Consider the following 15,722-nt stretch of genomic DNA (forward strand, 5'->3'; position numbering starts at 1 on the left):
CCAGCTGTTGCCACAGTTGACAGCTGCTTTGGGGGCAGAACAAATCTCAGCTGTCGAAGGAAGCAGTGCTGGGGGGGGGTCGGTGGATTTTGAGGTCTGCGCTCCCCCAAATCGGCGACACTCCACTCTTCGCTCCGTATGACGCTTGGGTGTATTGTGGAAAATGCTGACAAAGAGCAGATCCTGCAACAGAATCTGGAGGTTACAGCTGTCGCTGTGTTTACATCCAAACTGCACAGCACTTCTGATGTAGGGGGTCAAGCAAGAGCCGTCCCCAAAATGTCTACGCACTACAACTGCAGTATGGTAGAAATTTAGCAGTTGGACGACGAAGAGAGGAACTGCAAACTTTTGGTATGCTAAAATCTAATTTTGACATCAAAAGTTTACCACAGTTAAATATTTACCACATGAGGATCAAATTGTGAATAAATCCAGAGATGTGAGCATTACCAAAAGAATCTATGGACCACATTGACCCCTGTGTATGTATGATGTTGTGTTTTTCTGCATTTGTTTTCATGCTGGTAAACTTGCATTTACAAAACACAATAACCTTTGTTATAAATTAATCATGATAACCATCAAGGTCAAAGGTACACCAAGCACACTTCAATCTCCTGTTGTTGCTGTCAGATGAATTCCCTGGGCTATGATCTAAAACAATAGACTAATGAGGCAGGGCAGTCTGGCACTTCAACAGAAATACACAACTTTTTCAAGTTGCATAACAAAACAGATTACAGAGAGAACAGAGAGCATCTCATTACCGGCCACAGAAGTTCCGGATCGAATCAGAATGTGCTGCTATTCTTTGTTGCAAATGTAGACAATATGTGGATCCCACTACAGAGTGACATCCTGCGAGTTGCAAAGAATTATCTCATGAATCATAATGGCCGTTCTATAGTCACAGAGGATCCGATCATGGCTGTCCTGCAGAGATCACTGACAGTTTGTGGAGATAAGATGGGCAAATTGAAAGAAATCAGGGCAACTATGATTGATAATGACTTTCTGCAGCAATTAGATAATTCATATTCATGTGTGTGAGTTATATATACTTAACAAATACAATTACTTTATATCTAATTCGTATGGGTTTATTTTATTCCATATTTTTGTTGAATTGATGTCATATGCACTGGATAGACGAGAGAGACACAAGAAGTCTCTCTTCTTTCTGTTTTACGTTCGTATAGCGCCCTCTTGTGGTTTGTGGTTGAAGTTACAAGTCAATCGGGGTACTTACATTCTATCCACTGCACTTGTTAATTATCGCGTTACATCTGCTAATGCCTTGGCTTCTTTTTTCAATTAGTAAATTAAATGGGTGGAATATCATAACACTATATAATCAAACTTCCTCTATTTTGCCTTCTCCATATATTACCAGTAACTCCACCAACATAGAAACAAGAAACACATCAAAGATATGACTTTCATTAAATTTTTCATGGGAGGAATATGGAAGTGAGAAATATGCTGAAGTTGGATATGGCTATAATATTTACTGAAAAAAAAACCTGACATGTACAAAATTATGTGTTGATCAGCAATCCTGTGAAGCATAAAATCTGGAGAAATACTTTTGGGATCAACATTACCATAATATGAATTAAGTGTATATTATGAGAAATAGCAGACACATATGTGCTGCAAATATATAGAAACATGGCTTTTTGTTTATTAAACTATAAGATAAATATACTCTAGCTAAGTCTGGGTGGTCAGGGGTCTTGTTATGAGTTTCTTCATGTCATATCTATGGGCCTCGCCTACTTTATGTTTCCTTGTTATGTTGGTCTGTAGGGTTGACTGCTGTGCCTTTGCTCCAACTCTCTATTTCAGGTAATGTATTATCCTGTCCCCAGGTGCTGCTGCAGCTGCCCTGATGACCTGGTTGTGTACACTTTTGCATCATTAAGCACCAATGTGTATATACAGTATGTCCTGCTCTCTGCATCTGCCTTGTTGCCTGTTTGTCTTATGCGTACATTGATTTCTTTCCAGCCTTACTTCCTTTGAGTTCAGTTAACTTAGTTTCAGCCAATGCTTTGTTTGAAACCATTGCCTGTCTTTTGACCTCATCTCTCAAATTAATGTGTTTTCCTGTTGTTAGAGTTTTGGATTACTGTACTGACAGTTTGTCTTGCCTTTTGCATTCGGGTCCTGGTGTCCACCAAATCAGGGGTAGATATACTTCTTCACAATAATTGCATTTATTGTAATTATGCAGTATTTTTACCAAGTATGTACTTCAATCACCACTGAATTAAAAAATCACTCGATGCAATCCACATAGATATATTTAATGAAATTGTCCACAATCTCAATTGATATTTAAATGTAGCTCTGTATTTTTTGTAGTAGTTGGATGATGGGAGTAGTGGCCTCGAGGCAAGTGACGTTTTCTCAAGATCCGAGGTTCGATTCCTACAGCAGACAAGTCACCACTGTGGGTCCCTAAGTATGACCTTTGACCCCCATCAGCTCCCCAGAGCAATGTTATGTGGCTGTCCACCTTTACCAAGAAATAGAATGAGTAACTGCAAGAAAAGGGGGAACTTCACAATGGGGATTAATAAAGTATGAAATTTGATCACATTGTTGTTTTATTATAGAAAAAAAAGAAAGAAAAAAACAACTCTGCTTTATATCTACCTCGGCTTACAAAGTGTTTAGCCTGCATTTACTTAATCTAACAATAGTTGTACTTGACTTCATATTTTCAGTAATCACTCATTTGACTCCGTATTTTTTTAATATCATTTCGTTTTTTCATGCAAAATACACCTTGCACACATTAACCATATACTAAGGCGCTTTTCAGATTGAATATTATTCCACACCTGCGTCTCATAATAATTCAAAGTCCTGTACTCTTATACGTTACGCAGACAATCTACCCATTTTCCGCTATTTTTTCAGCACCATGGACAGCGTCTTGTGCCACCTATCAGTATCGTGAAAGTCTGGAGCTCCTCTGTTTACCTACATTAATGCAAATGGTGCTGATGAGTGAAAGGTCAACAATAAACCACAAATGTGAGGCAATGATGAGTTCTTAATGAAAGACTTTCAGTGCGTGTGCCCTCCTGGTTGTTGCGCGCCTCATCACGTGTGATCTGTGCAGTACGGGCGCGCAGAGAGCTGAAGCTGCCGTCCTAACAGGAGCAACTTATCCAGACCTGGAGGCAGCATATCAACAGCTGAGGCGGCTTTTGACACTTTCATTCCTACATCAAGAGGAAAAACAATCGCAGCAACATGAGTTTAACGCACAGGTGAAGAAAGGACAACAACAAAAAAGCCCGTATAACTTTTCGGCACGAATCCATACCTAAGCGCGCATTTGGGGGAGACTGTTTTGTTTTGACTCTCCTGAAAAATCCACCCAAGATAGTTTGGGATTTTTTTTATTTGAGATGTCTCGCAAGAAGACAGTGAAAGGCAAAGGCGCGAGCAGCAGCCCGTCCGCAGGCAGTCCCTCCGGGAAAGGGACCGGGAAAGCTGCCAGGAGCAGCCCGGGCATCGTGCAGTTGAACGGGGTGGTCCATCCCAGCAGACCCTCCATCAGCAACAGCAGCGAGTTTTACGACATCGCTTTCAAGGTGAGAAGTCTGAAATTGTCGATGAGCATTCGATGCAGGATCACAACGGTAACTCGCCCAAACGCAGGTTATGTATTGGCCATACTATAAGATCCCTGGGAAAAGAAAACTAACCTTATTGAATGTAATACAATGTAAAACGAATCGTTCAGCAACCGGTTTGTGGTTTATGTTTTTCTTCAGTGAAGTTGTTTGTCTTTCGTTTTACAACCTCTATTCATTAAAGAGCAGCTGTGTAAATAGACGATCAATACCCTGTAAAGGTGCGCACCCCACCATAGCCAAGGCTGCATTCACAGTGTGCAGAACGTTGCTGTGCTCATCATAGTTTGTACCACTTCACCACAATCACAGACTCACACCCACAGGCTCTCAGCATGCACTCCCAACATGGCCTCAAGGGACTTGTGCCACCTACTCTGTGTTTTTTGAAGCACCTGTTTGAGGTGAGCAGAGATTGCTTTGTTGTGTCTTTTTTTAAAAATTTTTTGCAAGGCTGGATTTCTTCTTCCACTTAAGCTGCTTACCTTATTAATTGCAGCTGTTTATTTATTTATTTATTTATTTATTTATTGATTGCATTGGCAGAGGGGGTGTTATTTCCACACTGTGCATAAAAAGCCACATTCACCTGTTTAAATGTGGGTTTATTTTCTTATCAATTATAAATTCCCTTTGATTGAAGGCATGTACACATATCAAAGATGATAAACTGCCTCACCTCTGCAATTTCCACTGTACCTCCATTCAGTGATGAGACCTGAAAGGTTGTGTAAAGACAAAACAGCCGAACTGAAAATATCAAAATTCTTAAAGAAAAATGAAATGTTTTGATTCAATATTTACTTCGATGCTGTAAAATAAAAATAAAAATCAAATTCATAGGATCAAGGTTACCTATTCAGAAAGGAGGTCTATGGTTGATATGGACCTTGTTTTTATATTGCACAGAATATAAATCATATTCGTATTCTGTTTGAAAAACCCAGTAAATTTGTGACCTCGCGGAATTAAGAATGGCAGGTAGCTCATCTCAAACATCTGCAAACAACACGATTATACTGAGCTGTTTGATGGAGAGTGCACAGGAGAAACGGAAGTGAACAGAGAGGAGGTGTGAGAACTGAAAGGACATATTTGAGAGAAAGAATTGAGCGATGTGAGAGTCGAGGGGAAGACCTCACACCTCTGTGCAATGTTGCATGTCTGTTCAGTGACCCTGTTAGTGTGCCTCCATTCAATCTACCACTCATCGTTCATCTCCTGTTTGCTTCCCCAGTGGACCCAGGAGGCACTTTAGATTTCCATAGACTGGCTCCGTCAGTCCCTCTGCTAACCTGTTGACAGTAGTCACATAACATCTTTCAACCTTATCACTGCTCAGGATTATGTAAACCTAAAATTGTAGCTCTTCAGTAATAAAATACATACATACAGAGAAATCCACAGACATCTATTGGTGGTCGTAGTGAGCAGTAACACACTCATTCATGTACACCCTCTTCACTGGCCAAGCACCAGGACTAATTTAGAGGAATGATTCAAATGTTCTGAGGACAAACAATCATTCACTGATATATATTTAAACATGAGCAACAGCATCCTCTTACTCATATGAAGTTTGATTGCTGTTTTTAACTCTAAGGCTGGGATGATACATGATGTAATGTGTAAATTGGTGACAAAATGTTAGTCAGGATGTCATCTAATGGATTTTTACGTGTTTTTATATCCAGCTCATTTAGTCCTGCAATACAGTTTTGCACAACAAGATAGTGTTTTGAGCCACTCACAGAAACAGCAGGAGAAGAATAGATGAAACAACAGAGACTGAGGCTCTTGGCTATAAAACATACATGCAAACTCCACTATATGCAAGAAAACCCCATTGACCCACCCAAAATGCCCAGGATTAATCATCAAAAATATGGGCGGGCTGTAAATGCTAAAACACTTTTCATTTTCAATGACCAAACCCAGTGCAGGTTCAAGAATGTTTGTGGTCGAATACTTGCACATCTGCCCCCCAAACCTGGACTACAACAACTACTAAAAACAAGTAAAACGTACATACTCTCCAAATTCTGTACAAAGTGACAGAACACCGCCACCTTGTGTAGATCAGAGGTATGGTTGAATTTTCCTACGGTGTCCCTTTAAGTCACTCCTGCCTTACTCTTTTGGTTTTCTTGAAGGTAATGCTGGTTGGAGACTCTGGTGTGGGGAAAACCTGCCTGCTGGTCCGATTCAAAGATGGAGCTTTCCTGGCTGGCAGCTTCATCTCCACTGTGGGCATTGACTTTAGGGTGAGTAAAAAACAATAAAAACATTCACAAATTCCTTTCACACTTATAATGGCTCGTATAGCTTAGATTTTACTAGCTTTTTAAACGTGTACTAATAAGATTCTTTCGCAGCTTATCAGTGTCTCAACATGCCTCAGAGCTGTGAGTATTCCCTATATCACGAGTCTCACAAGACAAGATATTGATTTCTTAAATTAGTTTGACATACTTCCATTTTTCAGTCTCCCCGGGCGATAACAATGTCTATCATGTACCAGTTTCTGGCTCCCTGGCGAGCCATCAGGGAGGAACTTGTCTGTCTTTTCTGATGATCATACTCAGGTGATATGTTGTCAATGAGACACTGAGTGACTCACACATGCGCAGGCGCACACACACGCACTGATTTTTGTTTGAATACTTCCTTCTATTTTTTTTTTTACATTTTCTCATGTTACTTAATTGGCTTTGATCTAAATATATCACGACTATTTTTTTCTATGTAGTTTACAACTATCACACCTGTTACTTGTAGTATTTTGCACTGCAATTTATATTTCCAAATTAAATTTTGTCTCTATCACCCTAACACTAATACCATCCACTTCTTTATCTGTAACCTTGGAGTCAGTTCCAGCAGACTCTGGGTGAATATAAGGTTACACTCTGGGGAAAGCCACCAGTTGATCACAGGGAAATGGTACACACATACATACATATTTACATTTTTGGGTAATTCTGAAGTTACCAATTAATCCTGTTGCTTGTGGATTTGAGAGGAAACTAGAGTACCGTAAGAAAAACCAACACGTAATGTATAGCAAAAACACAGAAAAGTCCTAAAACCGGGACTCAAACCAGAGACAATCTTGTTGTGAGGAAAGGGTACTCACTACCACGCCACCATGCAGGCCCTTCCAAGTAGTAAATCACTTTATGATCCTAATATGGTTTTGTGTGTGACAGCTGATGAAACAGTACTTTACAGATTGAGTATCACACTGCTGTAACTATATTTAATTCAGACTGGAGAGATTGAAAGAATAATAGGTTACAATTGATACTGCACCACCGGAGATCGTCTTTGTTTTTTTTAAACTCAACACTTGTTAACACAAACTGCAACCAACACAAATATCCAACAGAGTCACTTCTTTCTCGTTCAAGGTTGCCAATATTGATTCAAGTGACAGAACTTACAGAACTATTTTGTTTGGCCCATCCTCAGAAGCATCAAAAGGTACTTTCCACACATGCAGTGGTGTACTCCAAGGTTTGCATGTAGACTTTGGGAGGTAAAATAAATGGAGCTCTGATGTGTCTGAAGTTTCCCCACTATGAGACTAGGAAAGGAGTATCTAATCTAATCCAGTCGGTTTTTGAGTGTCACGTTTTTTTGAAGGTTGTGTTTCATATGTGTCGTGTGTGTGTGTGTGTGTGTGTGTGTGTGTGTGTGTGTGTGTGTGTGTGTGTGTGTGTGTGTGTGTGTGTGTGTGTGTGTGTGTGTGTGTGTGTGTGTGTGTGTGTGTGTGTGTGTGTGTGTGTGTGTGTGTGTGTGTGTGTGTGTGTGTGTGTCCAACCATGATATAGCCCTATGTGTGGGATGGCGAGTTCGTGGGAGGTTGAGCTATTAATTTATTTACTTATGTAACGCCTCTTATAACACTCTCTGTAGTGCTGATGCTGAGGCCTATCTAAGCAAAAAGGACGCCTTCATCAGCTATTTCTACCGGCTACATTTACTACGAATAGAGGAAAAGGTGTAAAACTCATACTCAAGTTCAGAGCTTCGCTCAGCTCTTTCTTGTGTATGGACGTATGATTTAATTGCAGTGTAGCACAGAGCTGTATGAAATGAGTTATTTCATTATGGTCCACAAGCCAACCAACTGACTTCTGTGTGGTTTCTTGTTAAATGGTTGTTTACAGCAACAAGTTGAACAGAACTTCTTTGAACTTATGAGAATCATCCTGGATCAGACTGCATGCACTTGACTTGATTGCATTTTGTAGCTTATGTTTCACGCTTCACACAAAATTGACAATATTTATATTTACATAATTGATGAAAATACACGCGGAGGTAACATGTGTTACATGAATAAATAATCCAAAAACTGAATAAAAGTTTATTTTGAAAAGTCGAGCGAGCATGGCTTTGTTGAACAGAAGAGCGTAAAGGTCCTGGTGTTTGTCTTCCCATGAAAGACACACAGACGGAGAGAGAGCCAGGGAGTGATTGTTATTTTTAGGAAAGACGGTTTTGATCCCTTTTAGTCGGTGGGAAAGCTATTTGCTGCTTCGCGTGGGGATTTGAGCCGGTTCCCACTTCAAAGCTCCAGCGAGACACGAGGTTTTCTTCCCTCCCCTTGTTTGTTGTAGTCTCATCTCATTTAAGGCTCAACATGTTCGCCGGATTACAGAGCGGCACTAGTGCTTTGTTAGGCTTAAAATACAGGCAGCCTGAATAGAAAGTAGAACCCTCTGCTTGAATTTGATTATAAATACTCCCTATAATTTATGTAGACAAATAGAAAGGGTGTACAATCACAAACAAGAAAGGGAATAAATAGCAAACATCTAATATTATCTAGTAAATAACACACAGGCTTTGTTTTCTTCTCTCATCCGATTTATTCATCTACTTCTACATATAAGTGAAAGACATGGAAATGGGCAGTTTACCTGGTGCTGTTAATTCATAGCCTAAAATCTCTGTACATAGCACACATATACTGGATTTATGTATAAAGTTATCCAATGATTCTCATCCTATTGGCTGTATGACTTACTGAAAATTAACATCCTGCCTTTTGCACAAGTTTTATTTTTCATCACAAATACTGTATTGGTTTTTTTACCGCTGTGTTTTTACATATAAATATGGCCTTTCTGGTATTTAAAGAGTAGGATGAAATCCGTTTTTTATTTAAGTGAGTGAAGAGAGCCAGAGTAGAGTGCGCCTGCAAAGTAAAAATGCTGTTCATCTCTTGCCATGGAAAAGCCCATGCTAATCAGAGAGCAGGTGACTGGGTTAGACCGGAGCGCCGAGGTTGTTGTCATGCTCCAGTGTGCAGCTCTCAGACTTCTCATGCAGCGAGATTGAGGGCTCACTCTTTTTTTTTCTTTCTTTTTTTTTCTTTCCTTTCTCTGAGCTTCAATCGCTCACTTGGCCACAAGACATCATGTAAATGACCTCCGCTGCCGCCGCTACACCCAGATTTCACTTTATCTTCTACTAAATAGCCTTTCATGTGTTTTTTTTTTTGCCTTTTTTTTTTTCATGCTGAGTTCAATTCTGAGGTAAAAAGTTGACTCCATGCAGATACAGAAGCGTAAAAAAAAAAATCTACATTTTTTTCCACTGCTCTCTCAAAATTTATCTTGTTTTGTAGCACATCACTCACCTTATCTGTCTCTAGTTACAAAGCTCCGAGGTTAGATTTCCACTGTGTGGAAGGCAGCTTCAATAAAACAAACTACAAGTATCTCTGCAGGATGCGTTAAATATAAACCAGCTTCGGTCTAGTCAAAAAAATACGTTTTTTTTTAATTCAAACTCCAGCTCATTGGGCACACAGCTGCATCTCTGGCAGGGAATATAAAGCAGTAATTGGATGGGTTGTTTTTACACTTAATGACTAAATTTGATTTAACACTGAGTTAAACATTGCCCTCATTAAATGTGGAAAACAAAGTTATACAGAATACCTAAATTGCAAGCTCATTCTTGAGGACAAACTGAAATGCCTCTTTTGGAAAAACCTTCCTTCCTCTCATGCAGACCTAACATATACATATATATATATATATACATATATATATACATGCGTGTGTGTATAAAAAGTTTATTCTAGCAACAAAACAAGTCACTATGTGCATGTATGACAAAAAATATTTAGTTTCAGTCCAGTGATATGAAGCTGAGAAAGAGAATTACATCTGCAGAAATATGAAAATCTTAAAGAATTCATCATTAAGAAGTGTCACATCGATCCATAGATTATGAACCTAATGTTTGGATTCCTTTTGCTGATGATGTTGAAGTTTCTGTCACAAATATGTTTTGGTTATTATCTTAGTCAGTTCATAAAATATCTGCACATTAGAATTTAAGTGAAAGCTACTCTAAAATTAATTAAATTTGAGTTACGGAGCACACTTGGTATTCAGCTGAGTGTCATTACTGTTCGTTTGATACTGAATCAACTACAACACTAATGTTTGATTATGATGAGACACAACAATGTGGCCCATTAATGTGATCTAAACAGTTGCAGGGAGTCAATATAGCACTTTCCTGCAAAGGAATAGTGTACAGGACTTAATTAAATTGAGAATCCTCACTGAAAGTATCAATAAGTTTGTTAATTTCCATGATGGCCTCTTTGAGCCTTTTGAATTTATGCCTGCAATATGTGAACAAAGAGCTCTAAGACAAGAGCTGTCGTGCTAAACTCCTCTGAAGTGCACAAGGTGAACAAGTGCAGCAATCGATCAAGAAACTCCTGAAATCTTTGAAATGTCAACCAGTCAATCCTGATCTACTGCAACCAGACTTTCATTCACAGAGGGACCAAACTCAGCCGCAATTCTTCACGTCCTAATAATTAGATATGAAGCTGCTGGCTGTAAATTTGATTTCTATGATTTTATTCAGCACAAAACAACATGTTTAGCTTGGAATGGGTGCCAAACTTTCCTATGCAGCCAATAAAAAAAAGCATATTTGGAGGTGGAGATTTCATATAAAAGAGCAAGAATGCAAGGATGCTCACAGAAATACCAAATAGCAAGAAGTACTCCAACAAAACCTCCTGCTGTTCAGTGTACTTGAAAACCTGCCATTCATTCTGATTCGTCTCCACAATGTACTTCATGACTTTGGACAGAAGCAGTGTTTCAGTCCCTCATTTGAGGAAGTAGTGAGTGGAAGAGCTTCACTTCTCACCTCTAGTGAGAGACAAGTGTGCAGTTCTCAGCTGTCGGTTGTATCCACAGCACCCCAAGTGACAGACGTATTATGCAACCATTAGTTTTCACCTCGCTGCGCAATATAAAACTTGTTCACTTGACTCAGGAAGACGGGCATTGATAATGAAGTCGGTGAGGATGGAGCGCAAGACTTTCTTCAAACTCTGGATGAATGTTAGACTGACCCTTGCTCTGTTGTCACGAGCAAGTTGTATCTTTTACTCATTAAAAAGCAGACTATCATGTAAACTACCAAAACAATGGATTAAATGAAAGAAGTCTTTATTAATAATTCATTGAACACATGTCATAAAACACAGAGGGCCGTCATCAGCTTCTCACTCATGGTGTTGTAACAATTATAACCTGCTCTGACCGAAGTAGTAAACACATATAGCAGGGTGACCAAATAATAACAAAAACACAAAAGCTGCAGGTCCTGTATATCCACTATTAGCCCGGAGAAAAGTCTCAGAAAAAGGCATCCCATAAGTCCTTGTGCTACCCCCCCCCCCCCCCCGACAGCGCCACCGGCATCCCACAGCTACACTATCCTATTTAATAAGTACAAAATCAACAACTCCAGCAGCTGTGAGGCTTTAGAAACAGAGAGAAATTAACTTTAAAAATTGAAAATCAATTGATTATAGCCCTTAAATGATCTGTTACTCTGAAACTACAACAAGTCCAGCATCAAGACATGAATGTCGATGAACACAAGAGAAAGTATGTGTGACTTGGGACTTTAGAGTCAGTCAGGTCAGTTTCACTTGACAGCTTCACTATACAGAGATTCTTCTTTTAGTTTTTTTTTCTGTTCTGTTTGTGAAGTGTAAAAATGGCATTTTTCTTCTTTTTTTTTAAGAATGAAACAATTTCAATGGATGAATGAGTGATAGTAGATTCAGGTGTTGTCTACATGACGATTTTTTAAGTGAAGACGCATTGTTTTTGCGTTTTCGTTTCACAAAGGTTTCGGATTTACACGTCAATGTTTTGAAAATAGTGTCTGTTTAAATGGGAATGACAAAAACCCTGAAAAAGTGTTTTCATGTACAGCCACTAGCGGCTGCTGTTGGTTGTTTTTTTCTAATGAGTCCACACACATTCATTGAAGTGCATCATTGAACAAGTATCAAGGATTGCTTGTTGCTCTCCTCTGCCGTGATCACTTTACACCACGTCATTTTACTGATTTTAATCAAAAAGAGCTCAATTTTATCGATTCGCTTTCTGCTTGTGTGTGCATATGTGCATGTATTTGCACTTTCAGCTTTCCTCGCAGCTTTAGAGGAGACAGAAGAAAGTCATATGAATTTGGTTAGTATTACATGTGTTGTCATAATGCAGATTTGCTTCACAGACTGTGGGGAAGAGAACCATAAAGCACATCCTACATGCAGGCCAAAGAAATATGGATTTCTCTCTATATTCAGTTCATTCAGGATGTTAACTTTATTTCATTGTCACAACAATTTTTTTTTTCTTCTTGCGAGCTGCTGAAGGTCTTCAGAGAACATCTCTTGTCTCTCCACCTGTTCATTATTGCCAACCACAGGGGGAAAAAACAGCTTTTCTTTTCCCCCCGTGTTGAATTTTTCTACATTGTGCTTCACTGTGGTTAAATGGACTCCCTCTCTGATTGAGATGCATGACCACTCCTGAGCCCAATGACAATAGCTTCACTGCTGCCGGGTATGTGAAGAAAATGCACAAAAGCCCTTCTGCATTCATGCAACATGCGCCAAAATACAATGAAAATGTCAAATAAAATGCTGGGAGATAATTCCGGTCCCGCGGATGTCTGAATATCTTCTGTTGTAAATATGAAGTCAATCAACACAGACAGCCATCTACAGCAAAGCAACAACAACAACAAAAACCCAAAACAAAACACAACATCGCCCAGTGATTTACGTCGAGCGCTCCATCTGGGAGTCGTCCATAAACTGTCTGACTCTTGTAACATGGCTCACATCTGGAATACTGATTCATCCTGTCTTGTGTCCATCTAAGACAACAAACGCAGTGATTTACCTTTGCAGAGTCACATTGGTTAAGATATATTTGTGAGCTGCAGCTATGATGGTTTGACATGCATTAGAGTTGAGAAAAAATAAATAAATCTGGAATTGTGTTTTCACTTGTTGGACAACTTAAAGCTGTTCTGCAGCAATGGAGGTTGATCAAGTCTTAAAAGTTGCTGCTTCTAATTCCGACAGGTGTTCCAACTTTTCTGGATTATCTGCAACCTCCTCCGTCTGCATAAAAGCAGAGTTAAACACACTTGCAGACCAAACCCTTGTGAGCATCTGTTGAAACAGTATTGTACAGCAGAAAATGCAATCTCCAATGGAACAGAGACCGTCATATCTATTACTGATAGATGAATTGACTCCTCGAGAGATTTCTCTGTTCTTGCAGAGTGTTGTGTGTCCACCTCTAATGTGCTGATGAGTTTTGCTTGTTCATCACTTGGTGAAACTTCATGAGAATGACTCCCACATACACTGTTTCGCACAGCAGTTGTGGTGCAGACAAACACTTTTTGTGAAGTATCTGAACAACGATTGAGTAAATAACCATTACATTTAATGTGTTTCCCTTAGAAATGATTTGGCAGGTTGAGGACCCTGTTTATTTCTTTTTTTATCATATTCACACTTCAGTGTGTCGACAAGTTTCCTAAAGTCAGAAGATGATTTGGTATCTTCTTAACATTGCTGTGATGAAAGTTCTGATCTGAACCGTTTAAGTTTCTGTGTCCTCCTGTATCTTATTATATTTGGATGAAGTAAAAATGGATCTTTTTAATCTCCCTCAACACAAACATGTTAAAACTGATACTAGATATTGAAGCTAGGTATGTGCCAAAAATCTGCCTTAAATTAATAAACTCACTTTTGTGAAATAACCTTCAGTTCTCACAGAAGCCCCCCTTCTTTTTTATTCCACTCATTTATACACAATACGTGCTTGGTTATTACCATCTGTTTTCCCAGTGACACCAACGACACGCTGACCGCTGTGTGACACAAGCGCAGGGTCTCATTCATGTACATAAATTCAAATTTTTCTTTTAGAAGCACCGCAGGAGACTTTTAACACAAACCAGAAAGCCCCACTGATTCCTATTTCACTTTCCTCTGATGTTATTTTTGGGTGTACTCAGTATGTATGTGGGGGTGGGGGGGCTATGAATCAGACCTCTGCAAAACCTTCACTGAACATTTTAATTGCCTGATCTTGAGATAATAATGTGAGAAAGCATTTATCTTGTTTTTTTTTTTAACTGTGGCATTTCAGTAAATTATATCCTATGTTATCTTCCCACCGGTCTGGAGAAGAGAATGAGGGAATTCTGAGAACTTTCTATTACAGACTTCAGAATTTAGAAATGAGATATATATCCGGTTTCATTCCTCCTCGCTCAGTTCTAGGAACAAAAGCCTTGGTGGATAATTAAAATGAGTCAGGAGTGCTGAAGATCTTTTTTTAATAAGTGTGGGTATATTTACATGGCACTGAGGGTATAAGGTCCAGTTATCTCTGCAGAGAGCTCGGGGGCAGCTGCAGCAGCGTGCATGGGTGAGAGAAGCTGGGAGGGAGGCTTTACAGAGTAACAGAGGGGTTAAAGCAGGAGAGACACACAAGCTGTACGTGATGCTGGTGCTCACCGTTTTGGATTTATGGATGAAGTTGTCTCCGATGTGACCTCGCTGTGTAGGCCTATCTCATCTCCATCATCTAATACCATGAAAGCTGTTTTGCAATTGTGTTACGTGAATAAATGAATGTGGTCCCATAGTTATTATTAGACTCTTTTAATTAGACTTTGACCCAGTACAAAACAATACAAGCTGGGTTAATGTTGTCTGTATGTATTATTCTGTTTTCTCTGAATCTGCTGTGGCACCGTCACATTTTCTGTTTGGGAAAAAAAAATAATAATTAAAAGTCACGGTGAAGTGCCACAGCACATCTGATCTAAAATGTGTCACTTGTTCATGGACTGTAATTATATTTCACAAAATCAATCAGATCTTTTCACCTGACCCATTTTTCCCACCTCCAACTAAAAACAACAATGATTGACTTGCCAAACATTCCCACAATATTGTGTTTCATGCACGATATACATAACATTATGAATATTTCCCCTTCAGTCGAGCTCCATCCACCCACCACTTTGATTTCTGTCCCCCTCAAAAGGTCCTGTCCCCCCAGGTTGGGAGCCACAGCTCGAAACATTCGGCATTTTACAATCTTCCTCCTACGGTCCACTGTGGAAATGATAGGTTGTTGTTTTCTTTCATTCTCACTGATACTTGTATATTGATTTCCTGCCTGACCTTTGCCCCACATAATGCTGAGGCAGTGACTCCAGCTGGATGATTCATCACAAAGACACAAAGTATTTTCTGTGGTCGACATCCAGCAAACAGTGTGTAGCTGTGTCCCTGGGGTGTCACTGTGTAGTCAATAGAATTGATAACAGCTTAGTAGGCAAATGGGTTTGGAAAAGTGATGGCTAGCCAACTGGTTGATTTTAGATTAGACATATTTCACTGTGATTACCCTTCCAAAGAGATAATGTTATTATAAAAAAGACAGCTAAAGAGTAAAGTCTCTATCCATAGTGTGGAAAGAAAGTATACTCTTATGTATGTTCGAAGGAGCATTTACTTGGTTCGTAATTAACGTTCTCGGCATGAGATATCAGTCTGGTCATTATTAGATCATCGATTTGGAAATGCTGCCTGTGTCACTTGTGTTAACTCATGAAGTGAGAAGCTGGTGAGGTTTACGTTCATTTCCTTTCACTCACACATTATGCAACACATTTAGT

At 39.4% G+C, this 15,722-nt stretch overlaps 1 protein-coding gene across 1 annotated transcript in view; it reads left to right on the forward strand.

The window, feature by feature from the left end:
• The first annotated feature begins 3,147 nt into the window (after positions 1-3,147).
• LOC308124859 (ras-related protein Rab-26-like) overlaps positions 3,148-15,722 on the forward strand; it is a 47,004-nt gene continuing 34,429 nt past the window's right edge. Inside the window, exons 1-2 of the mRNA XM_080488212.1 lie at positions 3,148-3,614; positions 5,810-5,920. Of these exons, the coding sequence (XP_080344338.1) occupies positions 3,429-3,614; positions 5,810-5,920 (297 nt within the window). The 5' untranslated portion in view covers positions 3,148-3,428. The remainder of the gene's footprint in view (positions 3,615-5,809; positions 5,921-15,722) is intronic.

This window comes from Lipophrys pholis (genome assembly GCF_963383615.2).
Source record: "Lipophrys pholis genome assembly, chromosome: 19".
Lineage (NCBI taxonomy): Eukaryota > Metazoa > Chordata > Actinopteri > Blenniiformes > Blenniidae > Lipophrys > Lipophrys pholis.